The sequence below is a fragment of the Hyperolius riggenbachi genome, chromosome 5 (assembly GCF_040937935.1).
Source record: "Hyperolius riggenbachi isolate aHypRig1 chromosome 5, aHypRig1.pri, whole genome shotgun sequence".
Lineage (NCBI taxonomy): Eukaryota > Metazoa > Chordata > Amphibia > Anura > Hyperoliidae > Hyperolius > Hyperolius riggenbachi.
In genome coordinates, this window is record NC_090650.1 from 166185401 (window position 1) to 166200916 (window position 15516).

At 43.1% G+C, this 15516-nt stretch overlaps 1 protein-coding gene across 1 annotated transcript in view; it reads left to right on the plus strand.

Annotated features, from left to right (window-relative positions):
• LOC137519343 (protein C-mannosyl-transferase DPY19L1-like) overlaps positions 1–15516 on the plus strand; it is a 214938-nt gene that overhangs the window by 183880 nt on the left and 15542 nt on the right. The window contains exons 6-7 of the mRNA XM_068238293.1: positions 14578–14698; positions 14776–14869. Coding sequence (XP_068094394.1) covers positions 14578–14698; positions 14776–14869 — 215 coding nt within the window. The remainder of the gene's footprint in view (positions 1–14577; positions 14699–14775; positions 14870–15516) is intronic.

Here is a 15516-nt window from a genome sequence, read left to right on the forward strand (position 1 = left end):
CTTTTGGATTGCCTGGTTAGCATCCTTATTACTTTGTTTTCCAGATAAAAATAAAGAATTTGATTTTTGATTTTATGCCCGACATGCAGGCATGTGGTGGGACAGCTTTCCTCCTGGTGCAGCAGCAACAACTTGGAACTAAATGCTCTCAAAACCATGGAGATAATAGACTTTAGGAGGTCTCCCCCCCCCACCCCCACCCCAGCGCCTCCCGTTAACCATATATGGATCCACAATAGCCCAGGTAGAGTCATGCAAGTTTCTTGGGTCAACAATCTCACACAACCTAAAATGGGACGACACTGACACTATTGTCAAAGCGCAACAGAGAATGTACCATCTACGGCAGCTGAAAAAGTTTGGCCTACCTCAAAATCTAATGGTGCAGTTCTACACTGCAATCATCGAATCCATTGTAACATCATCTGACTGTATGGTTCGGCTCCTGCTCAGCATTAGAAAAGGGGAGGCTGCAGCGCATCATCCGATCAGAGGAAAGGATAATTGGCTGTAGCTTACCTTCCCTGCAGGACCTTTACGCTATCAGGTGCAGAAAGAGAGCAACCAAAATTGCCTCTGACCCCTCTCACCCAGCTCACTGCATCTTCCAGCTCATGCCTTCAGAAGATTCCGGTCATTCGCTACCAAAACCTCTAGACACAAGAACAGCTTTTTTCCTCAAGCAGTAGCCATACTTAATGCTGAACCACGCTAAAGCTGTTAGGACTTTGAAAGTATTCAGCACAGAACTGTAAATGAACAATTCTCACATTGCTTACTGCCACTATACTTGCAAATGTCCTTGACTCGTAATATACACACTGTCTGTGCTTGTATTGTTTTTGTTTGTGTTTGTTAAGCAACTGCCAAGACAAATTCCTTGTAGGTGCAAACTTGGCAAAATAAAAAATTGATTCTGATTGACTGTTACTCTTTAAGTGCCTTTATGTTGCTTAACTACAAACTTTTTTCCCAACAGGTTGTCAAGGGATGTAGACACTGAAAGTACTTTTTCTCTAGTGGAGGCCTTTTCTGAAAATGTTTTACTCGATGTATGGGTTGGTTATATTATATGGCTTGGTATCATGTTGGGCTACCATATTAGTATAAGTTGAAAGGGATGGGAAACAGCTTGTGGGGGAGATGCTTACAGTTTTGTCATCGGGGTTGTTTGGGAGCTAAAAAATGTACTTAATCTGTTATAGAACATGCTATATATTACTCTGTTTAGGTGGGGGCCGGCGCACTTATTGGACGCAATCACTCCTGTTTTGAGGTGGTGGTTTGGAAGGTGTACGATACCCCTACCTTAGACAGGCAATACCTTGTAGTGGGCTTTAACCCCGATTAGTATATAAAAGAAAAAGAGGGGCACTCTGAGCCTTCAAGTCAAGCTGGATTAACCCACTTCCAGGACAGGTCTCACCTGTTTACAGTTTGGCCAGCACAGCGTACTTGGCTGCGATCAGCATATGTCCCTCTCTGCCGAGCCGGGGACCAGGCTCTCAGAGTTGGACTGCAGCGTCTATAGGCTAAGGGAAGGAGGTGGTCTATTGTAAGGAGCCACCATAAGGCAAAAATGGTCTATATTAATTTATTAAAACTGACAACGCGTTTCACGGAGGATCAGCCTCCGCTTTTTTAAGTCTAATACACTAAATAAAATTAGTTCATTTTATACATGACATCATAAGCTTTTCTACCAATCGGTCCTGTGTGGGGCGGGGATTAGGACCATAAACTTCATAGTAATCAGGACAAACGTAGCACTCTTAGTGGACAAGAGGAGACTAACGTGAATTGATGAGCTATGCAAAAGGCATTAGAATCTGTATTCTCACCAAGATTTATTAGATCTAAAGGACAATAGTCCATACATACGCATAAAATTCATTAAATTAAAGAACTGCATAACTCTGACACAAAATACATATATAAATATCCCATGCTCTCACACAAAACCCACTGGTCATAACTATACAGATAAATATCCTTCTATATAAAAAATTAAAAAATTACATACACATATATGCATATATACCATCATAAAAGAAATTCATATAGCACACTGAGGAAACAGTCAAACCAACACCCTAATATATATCAACTTTTAACTGATGTACATTCATATATTCGCAAACTATCTTTACAAAGATATTTTGCACTAAAGAAAAATAAAAGATCCCAAGCTGACGCGGATGGGAATGGCATGGAGGTAGTGGACACACTTGGGCCCACAGACCCCGTAACCGTCACACCCGATAGTCTAATGGAATCAATTTTTACTCAACCCATTACTACCAACCTAAGAGAAAAATCGAAGTTCTATTCAACGCAGTATAAGGGACCCCAGGTTGAGACATTTTGTCAATTAGTGACTGATGATTTATTAAAACTGCCCAACAAATCCCTGTGCCGACATAATCTTGCTCTTGAAGAGAAGAGAGCCCTCAAATTACTTAAAGATAATGACACGATTGTCATTAGGGAAGCCGATAAGGGGGGTGGGGTGGTAATTCAGGATCGGGAGGTATATGTTAAAGAAGCCCTTCGGCTTTTAGGTGATTCACAATATTATAAAAAACTCACAAATTACCCCACTGAGTTATTTTTGAAGAAATATAGAGATCTTATCGGTCAGGCTTTATCTAATGGGGTCCTGAAAATGGAAGAATATAAGTATCTAAATATTGATGCACCAAAAAACCCTTTTTTCTACCACCTGCCAAAGGTGCATAAGTGCCCTACCAATCCCCTTGGTAGACCCATCATTGCGGGGATAGATTCAATTACTAGCTGTCTTTCCCATTACATCGACTTACACCTCCAGAAATTTGTCTGTCAGCTCCCTGCATACCTAAAAGACACAACACATACTTTACAGATATTAAAAGAGATCAAATGGTCCACCTCTACTTATAGATGGGCTACATTCGATGTAAATGCCCTATATACCAATATACCTCATGATTTGGGTCTAAAAGCCATCAGCCACTATTTAGAGGGGGATCCCTTGATGCCAGCCCTTCAAAAACAATTTTTATTGGACTCAATAAAGTTCATATTGAAAACTAATTATTTCACTTTTCTGGACTCCTTCTACTTACAGCTACAGGAAACGGCGATGGGGACGAGGTTCGCTCCAGCCTTCGCCAACCTATATATGGGTTGGCTGGAGGAACAATTTGGACGTCTGCCAATCCCTATCGTGCGAACCTCGTGCTCCATCGCCGTTTCATTGACAATATTATATGTGTGTGGGAGGGTAATGTGGAAGAACTGTATAGGTATATGGAGTATCTCAATGGGAATAAGCTGGGCCTCTCTTTTACGATGGAGACAGATGACCTACAGGTACACTTTCTGGATCTAGACATTAAAGTTGACCCCGAGAATGCTAATATTAGCACCACAAATTATTTCAAGCCCACAGACCGAAATGGCTACCTTTATTATCGTAGTGCACATTACAAGCCATGGCTTAAAAATGTACCCTTTGGCCAATTTAAACGTTTACGCCGAAATTGTACTAAGAAAGAAGACTATATACAACAATCTGAAATATTGAAAAAGAGATTCCAGGAGAAACACTACCCTGCTCCTTTGATAGAATCGGCCTTTGAAAGAGCCTCTATGCTTTCACAGCAAGATTGCTTGCTTACCTAGGGAACCGGCTAGGAGTGATCAAACAAAAGACTCAAATTCTATTACTGAACGTATGCCCATTATTGTTAACTTCTCGGGACAAGCTAGAGAATGTAAGAATATTTTTAATAAATATTGGCTAATTTTGTTGAGCGACCCTATCTTAAAACAGACTCTTCCACCTATACCTCGAGTAGTATTTAGAAGGAGTAAGAATATTAGAGGACATATAGCTCCTAGTAGACTTAACCCCAAGACCCTATTGGGAATTGAGTGGCAGACTCTGATTCAGACTAGATTTGGATGCCACCCCTGTGGGTCGAGGCGCTGCCTTTGTTGCAAAACGTTTGGCAGGGGCGCCGCGACCTTCGGGGGCCGGCCTTTGGGGGTGGCAAGTGGGGCAATCGCCCCAGGCCCCGTGCCTGAGGAGGCCCCGCACCCTCTGCAGTGCTGGGGAGAGCGGGCATAGTTGTTAAAACTCACGTGTCTTCACCGATGCTCACAGCCACCATCTATTTCCTCTCCCAGCATCTGTGTATTGGTGGTAATAGCGCCCCCTGGGATGACGTAACCGCATGTCACCACAGGGGGGCACTGTTACCAATACACAGATGCTGGGAGAGGAACTTGATGGTGGCTGTGAGCATCGGTGAAGACACGTGAGTTTTAACAACTATGCCCGCTTTCCCCAGCACTGCAGCCACCTTATCTAACCTGTACTGCGGGGCACTTACCTATTTAATCTATACTGCAGGGCTTCTACCTATATAATCTATACTGCAGGCACCTTCCTATCTAATCTATACTGCAGGCACCTATCTAACCTATACTGCAGGCTGGCACCTATCTAATCTATACTGCGGGGCACCTACCTAATCTATACTGCAGGCTGGCACCTATCTAATCTATACTGCGGGGCACCTACCTAATCTATACTGCGGGGCACCTACCTAATCTATATTGCAGGCACCTATCTAACCTATACTGCAGGCTGGCACCTATGTAATCTATACTGCAGGCACCTATCTAAGCTATACTGCAGGCTGGCACCTATCTAATCTATACTGCGGGGCACCTACCTAATCTATACTGCAGGCACCTATCTAACCTATACTGCAGGCTGGCACCTATCTAATCTATACTGCAGGCACCTATCTAAGCTATACTGCAGGCTGACACCTCTCTAATCTATACTGCGGGGCACCTATCTAATCTATACTGCAGGCACCTATCTAAACTATACTGCAGGCACCTTCCTATCTAATCTATACTGCAGCCACCTTCCTATCTAATCTATACTGCAGGCTGGCACCTATCTAATCTATACTGCAGGCACCTATCTAATCTATACTGCAGGCACCTATCTAATCTATACTGCAGGCTGGCACCTATCTAATCTATACTGCAGGCTGGCACCTATCTAATCTGTACTGCAGGGCACCTATCTAATCTGTACTGCAGGGCACCACCCTACCTAATCAATACTGCAGGCACTTATCTAATATATACTGTGTGGTACCTACCTAACTAATCTATACTGCAGGCACCTTCCTATCTAATCTGTACTGCAGAGCACCTATCTACCTATCTAATCTGTATTGCAGGGCACCTACCTGTCTAATCTATACTGCAGGCACCTATCTAATCTATACTGCAATGCACCTATCTACTCTATACTGCAGGGCACCACCCTATCTAATCTATACTGCAGGCACCTATCTAATATATACTGCGGGGTACCTACCTATCTAATCTGTACTGCAGGCAACTATCTATCTAATCTGTACTGCAGGCAACTATCTATCTAATCTATAATGCAGGGCACCTACCTATCTAATCTATACTGTGGGGCACCTACCTATCTAACCTATACTGGAGGCACCTACCTATCCAACCTATACAGTGTTTGCTTCCACAACGTGTATCCACAGCATATGTCTCTAGGCCCCGCATATGACACTCGCCCCAGGCCCCGCGTACTCTAAGGCCACCTCTGCTAGCACCTCTATGGAATTTCCTATTAAAAGCCACCTTACGTGCCTGAGTACATACGTTGTATATTTACTTAGTTGCCCCTGCAATCTTTTCTATGTAGGTCGGACCACCCAAGAGTTTCATATCAGACTTAACAAACACAGATCAAATATCAATAAGGGAGAGCCCAAACATGGGGTATCTAACCATTTTAATTTAGTTCATAATAGGAATTTTAATATGTTAAAAGCCACTATTATAGAACAAATCTGCCATTCCAGCAAATATGAGAGATATAGGGTCCTATGCAGACAGGAGTCCTTTTGGATCCTAAAGCTGGGTACCCTTGAACCAGGTGGGCTAAATAAATGTTTAGAGGAGATGGGCCACCTCCAGCCTAAAGTACATTGATATAACTGATGATCCTGCATTCCTTTTGTCTTTTCAGATACCTTCTTTCCTTTTTCTGTTTTTTTTCTTTCCCTCTCCCTCTTTCCTTTTCCCCTCTTTTTCTGCCCCTTCCCCTTCCCCATCTTTTTCCCTAACCCCCCTTCCCCCCCCCCCCCCCCTTTTGTTTCTCCCTCTCCCCCCCCCCCCCCCTTCTTTCTCCTTCCTTGGTTCTCCTTTCCATTTTTTCTTTTTTCTCCTTTTCCCCAGGGATATTTGGCGACATGGTGTTTTGATTACATGCATCCGCCCACTATGCAATATATGTAGGTGATGTGGACGGGTATATGTATGCACATTGTAAATATTTACTATGGCTATAGTATTGGGTGTTGGTTTGACTGTTTCCTCAGTGTGCTATATGAATTTCTTTTATGATGGTATATATGCATATATGTATATGTAATTTTTTAATTTTTTTATATAGAAGGATATTTATCTGTATAGTTATGACCAGTGGGTTTTGTGTGAGAGCATGGGATATTTATATATGTATTTTGTGTCAGAGTTATGCAGTTCTTTTACCATTTACTGACATCCTAACGTATTAAAACGTCATGCTTACCACTATTAACAGCAACATGACGTTTTAATACGTCCCGCGATCCCGCCGATGCTACCGCCGTGTGTGCGCCGCTACCGCCGCTTTTTTCATCGGGCTTCCGTGCTGGGTGATTGGGGAAGAGGACCGAACGGTCCTCTACCCAATCGCAGTGCCTGGAGTGAATGGACGTGACCGCGAACAGCCGCTACGTCCATTCACATAAACAGGAAATGTAACAATTAAATAAAGTGAAGAAAAAAAAAAAAGTGAACATTTCCTATTAGTGTTCACAAAAAGTACATTACACCTACAAAATACATTAATTTTCAAGTACATACAGATCTTAATAAAATTACACTTCCAACCCTCCCCCCCCCCAAAAAAACACTTGTACAAATAAAAAATCAGCTAAAAAAAATAAATAAATAGTTGCCTTAGGGACTCAGCTTTGTTAATTTATATTTTATGGGGGGAAATTAATTTTAATTTATTACATAGGGGCTTGTAATTATGGCCAGAATAAAAAAAAACACAACAGAAAAATAACACTTATATTTCAAAATAATATACTGTCGCCATACATTGTGATAGGGACATCATTTAAACTGTTTAATAATCGGGACAACTTGGCAAATAAAACGTGTTTGTTTTATCCACAGGAGAATGTTTAATTTTAAAACTATAATGGTTGAAAACTGAGAAATAATGATTTTTTTTCTGTTTTTCTCATTAAAACGCATTTAGAATAAAAAAATTCTTAGCAAAATGTACTATCCACAGAAAGCCTAATTGGTGGCGAAAAAAACGAGGTATAGATCATTTTCTTGTGATAAGTAGTAATAAAGTTATTAGGGAATAAAAGGGAGGAGCACTGACAACTGAAAATTGCTCTGGTCCGTTAGGATAAAAACCCTTGGGGGTGAACTGGTTAATCTAATTAATTTTATGCGTATGTATGGACTATTGTCCTTTTAGATCTAATATAACTTGATCTTGGTGAGAATACAGATGCTAATGTCCTTTTGCATAGCTCATCAATTCACGTTAGTCTCCTCTTGTCCATCTACTAGGAGTGCTACATTTGTCCTGATTACTATGAAGTTTATGGTCCTAACACAGGACCGATTGGTAGAAAAGCTTATGATGTCATGTATTAAATGAACTAATTTTATTTAGTGTATTAGACTTGAAAAAGCGGAGGCTGATCCTCCGTGAAACGCGTTGTCAGTTTTAATAAATTAATATAGACCATTTTTGCCTTATGGTGGCTCCTTACAATAGACCACCTCCTTCCCTTAGCCTTATAGACGCTGCTCGCAGTGTCATTGTGGTATGAGTGCGCGCCGTGGTTTCCATAGCTACCATCTAGGAAACGTGCAGGTGAGTGACGTCACATCAGCCCAGTCCAACTCTGAGAGCCTGGTCCCCGGCTCGGCAGAGAGGGACATATGCTGATCGCGGCCAAGTACGCTGTGCTGGCTAAACTGTAAACAGGGGAGACCTGTCCTGGAAGTGGGTTAATCCAGCTTGACTTGAAGGCTCAGAGCTCCCCTCTTTTTCTTTTATATCGTTCTAGTGGTACTTGGGAGCAGCCGAGCAAAGAGTGGGTGGTCTGATCGCGCCTTGGGTGTTTCCACTGCCCCGTTTCTATTCCTTGACTTAACCCCGATTAGGGCTCCCTATATCTGGGAAGGTGATTAGAGAAAACCATGTTATTTTCTCGACCTAGGGTTTTACCTAGTATAAGATTTAGTGGCTACTTCAGTTTTAGTTCTAAATGGTTTAATGGTTTTGATGGTTCATGGTCAAGGGCATTGATGAGTCAATTTCATGCTGATATAACTTTTATTTTTCCTAGAAAGTATGGAGAAGGTTAGAATTATGACATGTAATGTCAGAGGCTTAGGCTTTCCTTCTAAATGAGGGCGTCTCTGGTTGGAGATCCGCAAAATTTCGACCTCCAATTTTAATGTTACAGAAGACCTATTTTACAGATAACTGTATCCCTAGATCTCCGAAAACTTTTTTTGACAGGTGGTTCTTTAGCAACTCCCCTATCTACCAGGGCACAGGGGGTTGCTGTAGGCATAGCCAAGACACTTCCTCTTCAAGTATTGGCGGTGGGCAATGATGATTCTGGTAGATTCCTTTTTGCTAAGACTCAATTGGGAGATAGAAAATATATGTTTGCCAACATTTATGTCCCAAACATGCAACAAATTAGTTTTCTTAAGCAAGTAATTAAACGGTTGTATAGCTTTTCAGAGGGTCTTTTGGTTCTGGGTGGGGACATAATTCTAATCACTAATCCGAAGTACGACTCATCCTCTGGTGTCACTTCCCTCCCACGTAAAACTCTTGCCCAATACCAAAGAATTATGAATGATTATCACACGGTACACTGTTGGAGATACTCGCACCCTTTAGGGCTCGTTTTCACTTGTGCGGCGCGTGTCTGCGAGACGCGCGCCGGCACTGAGCAGGTGGGCGGGATTGCAGGCGAATACCATCAGCCGTGCCATGCACAGCTATGGGATTTGCTGCCTCCCGAGCGAATTATGTGGGGGGTTCCGGCCGAATAGCTACCGCAAGCGATTTGGCTGGCGGCACCATAGTCCCCTATGGCAGAGTTTCCCCGCGCGATTTGCCTGCGGGGAAACTGCGGAATCGCTACGGTTTCTGCATAAGTGGAAACGGGCCCTAAGATAAAGAATTTTTTCCTATTATTCTCATGTTCATAAAGTATAAACTAGACTCAATTCTATGTGGGTGGATCAGTACTACTTAAATTATGTTCTGAAAGCACACATAGAAATTATCACTATCTCAGGTCACACTGCTGTTTGTTTGGATCTCTCCCTCCAGTCCTCGCAACGAGGAGAGAAACACTGGCGTCTGAACGAAAATCTCTTAGACTGTGATGAAACTAAACTTGTTATTGAGAAAGCGATTCTCCAATATTTTAGAGAGAATGAACACCCCAGATATCTCTAAAAGCACTCTCTGGGTGGGAACCCCCCCCATGTGATCGGGGTGAGCTCATAGCTCAAGGAGTGAGGCAAAAAAGACAGGACCAGGCTCAACTTCTGCACTCCCTAGCCAAGATTAATGAGCTCCAACCTGCTTATATTACCACACCAACTCCAGAAAATGAGTTGGCCTAAAGTGAAGCAGAGACGAAGCACCCTCCATGTATTTTACCATATATATCAGTGGGGACATTAGAGAAAACACCTACCTTGCTCTCTGTTTCATTCTTCACTGCTCAGCATGCTTCTAACCAGCCCTGATAAAATCCCTGACTGAGCAAATTCAGTCTTGCTTTTCTCAGGAATCATTATAGCTGAGTCATTTTAGCAGTGCCAGAAGGGGGCAGGCTTGGGCTTGAAAAGACATCAGAGAAGACTGGCTTTGCTCAGGAATTATTATAGCGGAGTCTGACTGAATGCTCAGTCCGGGATTTTATTAGGGCTGATTAGAAACAGGCTGAGCAGTGGATATTGAAACAGAGAGCAGGGAAGGTGTTTTTTCTAATGTTACCACTGATATATATGGTATAATACATGAGGGTGCTTCATCTCTGGTTCATTTTAAAACGGGAAGGAAGGGCTCTCCTTAAGGTTCTTGACAATCAGACACATTATAGGTAAAGGTAAATATCACTATATGAATATAGTGATAAATGTGGCGCTTTGTTAGAAAACCGTGTAAGGAAAAAGAGGGATTTAAATTAAATCCATAAATTAAAATACCAGGGTGGTAGGTTTGAATTCCAAGCTCATGAAATAGCTAATCTGTTCAGACTACTACAAATCATTCTATAATACTAGTGGACCACAGGCTAGGTCTGTCACTGCGCATGCGCCCGCACATTTCCGCCGCGCGCGTGCACGACGGCCAGTCCGCCGCTACGCCAGTCATCGCTCGCCGCGCGTCACTCTGTCTCTGCGTCCCTGCACATGCGCAGAGCGCATGTGGGACACACACAGGGACGCAGAGACAGTAGGGTTTTATTATAGAGGATTAAGAAAGGTCAGTCCAAAGAGGAGGTGTCTGCTTGTAAAGAAAAAAAGACACGATCTTAAGAGTGCAGATGCCCTCATGGAATGCAGAGTGGTGTGAGGAATTGGAGGATGACATGGCGATCAGAGAACTCAAGTTCGTGTTCTATGCTCAATGACTTAAAAAGGGGTGGGAAGAATTGCTCAACAGGAAAGCTACAGACCTATATCACTTATCAACCTTGATGCTAAACTGTTTGCTAGTACAATCACGTTTGAGCTTCCGTCCCTCGTTCAGTGGAAAGAGTGTGTGTGTGTGTGTGTGTGTGTGTGTGTGTGTGTGTGTGTGTGTGTGTGTGTGTGTGTGTGTGTGTGTGTTACTACTTGGTTCTGGCTGGTATTTTTTGGATAGCAAATAGGTTAACAGCATTAACCTTGGTTTCTGCCATTTGTGATTAATGTTTCATATTTTTAATGTCAATATGGTGCAGCATCTTTTGCAGCAATTTTACAAGTGTATGTAGTCTTGTTAGTAATGGTCCCTCAAAGGGGCTCGCTACCTAATCCCTACCATAGTCCTATGTCCATCATAGGGCCAATTTGTAGGGAGAAGCCAATTAACATATCTGTATGTTTATGGGATGTGGGAGGAAACTGGAGTTAGTTATTTGGGTTGAAAAAAAGACATACGTCCATTGAGTTCAACTACAAAACAAAGTACAACACCAGCCTGCTCCCTCACATATCCCCGTTGATCTAGAGCAAGCATGGGCAAACTTGGCCCTCCAGCTGTTAAGGAACTACAAATCCCACAATGCATTTGCCTTTGAGTCATGACTGTGGCTATCAGACCCCTGCAATGTATTGTGGGACTTGTAGTTCCTCAACAGCTGGAGGACCAAGTTTGCCCATGCCTGATCTAGAGGAAGGCTAAAAAACCCTTACAAGGTATGGTCCAATTAGCCCCAAAAGGGAAAAAAAAATCCTTCCTGACTCCAGATGGCAATCAGAAAAAAATCCCTGGATCAACACCACTGGGCATTACCTAATATGGATATCTTTCAATGCAAGGAAAGCATCTAAGCTCCCTTTAAATGCAGATATATAATTTGCCATAACTACTTCCTGTGGCAATGCATTCCACATCTTAATCACGCTTACTGTAAAGAACCCTTTCCTAAATAAATGGCTGAAGCGTTTTTCCTCCATGTGCAGATCATTTCATCTAGTCCTTTGTGAAGGCCTTGGGATGAAAAGCTCATCCGCCAAGCTTTTAGATTGCCCTCTGATGTATTTATACATTTTAATTAGATCCCCTCTAAGGCTTCTTTTCTCTAGACCAGGGGTGCCCACACATTTTTGACTCGCGAGCTACTTTGAAAATAACCAAGCTCAAAGGTCTACCAACATTTAAGATGGCCAAGTATAGCTGCCCCCAATATAAGTAGCTAGGCATAGGTGCCCCCATATAGATAGCTAGGCATTGGTGCCCCCAATATAGATAACTAGACATACGTCCCCCATATAGATAGCAAGACATAGGTGCCCCCATAGAGATAGCTAGGCATAGGTGCCCACCATATAGAAAGCTAGGCATAGGTGCCCCCATATAGAAAGCTAGGCATAGGTGCCCCCATATAGAAAGCTAGGCATAGGGGCCCCCATATAGAAAGCTAGGCATAGGTGCACTCCACATAGATGGCAAGACGTAGGTGACCCCCATATAGATAGCTAGGCACAGGTGCACCCCATACAGATAGCTAGGCATAGGGACCCCCAAATAGCTAGGAATAGGTGCCTCCCATATAGATAGCTAGGCATAGGTGCCACCCTCCCTCCACCAGACGTCATTCTCCTCCCCATTGTCACCCCCCTTCACTGACCCTGCATGCCCAGCAGGGCATGGAGCACTGAGACCTTGTATTAACGGCAACCAGCAGTGGAGAGGAGAGTGGAGGGTAATGCCATATATACAGGAAAAGCACTTAATCTATACACGTCCTTACCCACCGCTCTCCTCTCCACTGCGGATCGTCGCTAATCAGAGGATATAGTGCTACATGCTTCACTGGGCATGCAGGGTCAGTGAGGGGCATCCCGACAACGTGATGGAGTAGAGCGGCGGACGGAGAGGAAGAGAGACAGGCCGAGGAGGAAGGAGGTGGGCTGGGAAGGAAGGGGGGTGGGCAGGACGCAGCTCTCGCTTACTGCGCCTCTCCCTATTGGCTGTGTGCTGCTCTGCGTAGGGCAGCAAAGCAGCACATTTAGATGGTACGTCACCACTGCATAGTTAGCGTTTGGCGTACTATTTTGAAACCGCAATCTACCCAGCAGTCCTTTGATATCTACTGGTAGATCATGATCAACGCATTGGGCAGCCCTGCTCTAGACTAAATAAACCCAGTTTATCTAACCTTTCTTGGTAAGTAAGACCTTCCATCCCTCGTATCAATTTAGTTGCTAGCCTCTGCACCTGTTTTAAAACTGCAATATCTTTCCTGTAATGTGGTGCCCAGAACTGAATTTCATATTCCAAATGTGGCCTTACTAGAGGGCTAAACGGGGGCAATATTCTACTAGCATCGAGTTTTTAGTTCCCTTTTAATGCATCCCAACATTTTATTAGCTTTAGTTGCAGTGGCTTGGCATTGAATACGATTATTTAACTTGTTGTCGATGAGTACGCCTAAGTCCTTTTCCAAGTTTGATGTCCCCATCTGTATCCCATTTATACTGTACTAGTGACCTTAGCCCATTTAAAAATGGGCTAAGTCTGTCATCACTTTGCCGCGCACACGCCCGCCCCTTCTGGCCCCATCCTCCCTCAGCTCTCCTCAGTGTCTCTGTGTCCATCCCTGCACATGCGCAGTGCAAAAAAGCACTGGCACGGGGACATAGCGGACGCAGAGACACAGTGATATTATATAAAGAGACTAGTAGACCTAAGCCCGTAAAAAAAAAACTGTCTCTAGGTCTGTTTCTGGGGCGCGCGCACGCCTGCTCACCCGCTGCACACGACCTCCGCTGGCTCACCCGCCGCCGCCCGCTCACACGCCGCACATCCGGCCGCCAGCTCACACGCCGCCCGCTCGGCTCCCTGGCCTCCTGTCTCTGGGTCCATGCTGCACGGACAACACTACACAGAGACAGGAGGCACACAGACATGGGTTTTATTATAGAGGATGGTGCTATACCATTGGTACGAGCAAAATGCATGACTTTACATTTTTCAACATTGAATTTCATCTGCCATTTATGTGCCCATATAGCCATCCTATCCAGATCCTGTTGCAATATGTCACTATCTTCCTGAGAGTTGATGATGCTGCACAATTTTGTATTATCTGCAAAAATGGCAATATTGCTCGGAGGAAACCCATGCAGACATGTTGAGAATATACAAACTGTACAGATTAGAGAGCACTGCCCTGGCCGGTATTCAAACCATAGATGCAGTTCTGCAAGGCTAGAGTCCTATCCACTATGCCATCATGATTTTATACTACGCTGTTCAAGTCTGGGCAACAGAGAAGCATGTATGGAAGAATTTACAGTATAGGGACCATGAAGCACAGGCTATGTTCCTAACATCTTCCTAGAAAATGTTAATTTTGTTTTTACTATGTTACCGCACATGCACAATTTGGAGCATATTAGAATGTTATTCTACCACTAGGGTCAGCGGGGCAGCATACTGGTCAGCTGGACAGCATACTTTGATATGGGATATGACCAGGGGTAGAAGCCAGTACATAAAACAGTCTTTGGGTAAGGCTCCCTAATGATTCTGTTCGCCTTCGGAGTGTGTCTCTTAACTGGCTGCAGTTCTGGCACTTTGAGTCCACCAGGAGAAAAGTGTGATATAAATGATCTGTGTCTTGTCTACTTTTTTTTTTAGTTTTTAGTAAATTGATTTTTTTTTAAATATCTTGTTACCAGTAATTTCAAGTACGTCTATCTACACAGGTACTTTTGGCCAGCTGCTTCCGTATTTACACCAAAACAATGGAATTTGCTGGCATAGAGACTAAGATATGCTGGACTATTAATAGGGGCAATGATCTGAGTTCAGTGGAGAGTTGTGAAGGTGAGTTGAATATGCATTTTTACTTATGATTAATATGCTTTCAGTTATATCATTTTTAATGTGATTTTCTTTTTCAGGTCTTGGAGATCCAGCCTGTTTTTATGTTACTTTAATATTTATTTTGAATGGATTCATGATGTCCTTATTCTATGTGTATGGTACATATTTAAGGTAAGACACACCATAACTCATGTTGTGATAATAGTGCTCCTGAGTCTTAAATCTTTTTTGTCTAGATGCCATTTAAAGTGGATAGGCGAGGTCTGAGACTAAAGGAGGAATAGGAAAAAAATAAAGCAAGACAGAAAGTTTAGAGCATGCCACTTTATGGCCTCAATTCACTAACATCACGCTGGAGATAAGGCAAAAGAAAACTTACCACCACACAGTTGAGAGAGTTCTCTTCTCTCCATTCCTTAAGTTACCTCCTCTGTAGATTTTTTTTTCTCAACAGAGTAACCAAGCAGCTCAGGATGACCCAAACTACTAGGAATGTATAGGGGGATAAAAGGAACCAAAAAGCCCTCCTACCAAAAAAGCAAAGCTTGGTGTAATTGCCTTCTTAAAACAGAAAGAAATTTGCAATAATTCAGTTATAAGCTTTTCCATGTACAGACATTATGATTCCTTAGCCAAAACAACAAAATAAAAGGGTGTCCTTCACGCAGGAAGGCCATGTAAAGCATTAATTATGGCTTGAATCCTGAAGAATCACATTACATTGAAAGAGCAGGTAAAGGAAAGCATCCCAACAGAACTAACTAACTCTCTCTCTCTCTCTCTCTCTCTCTCTCTCTCTCTCTCTCTCTCTCTCTCTC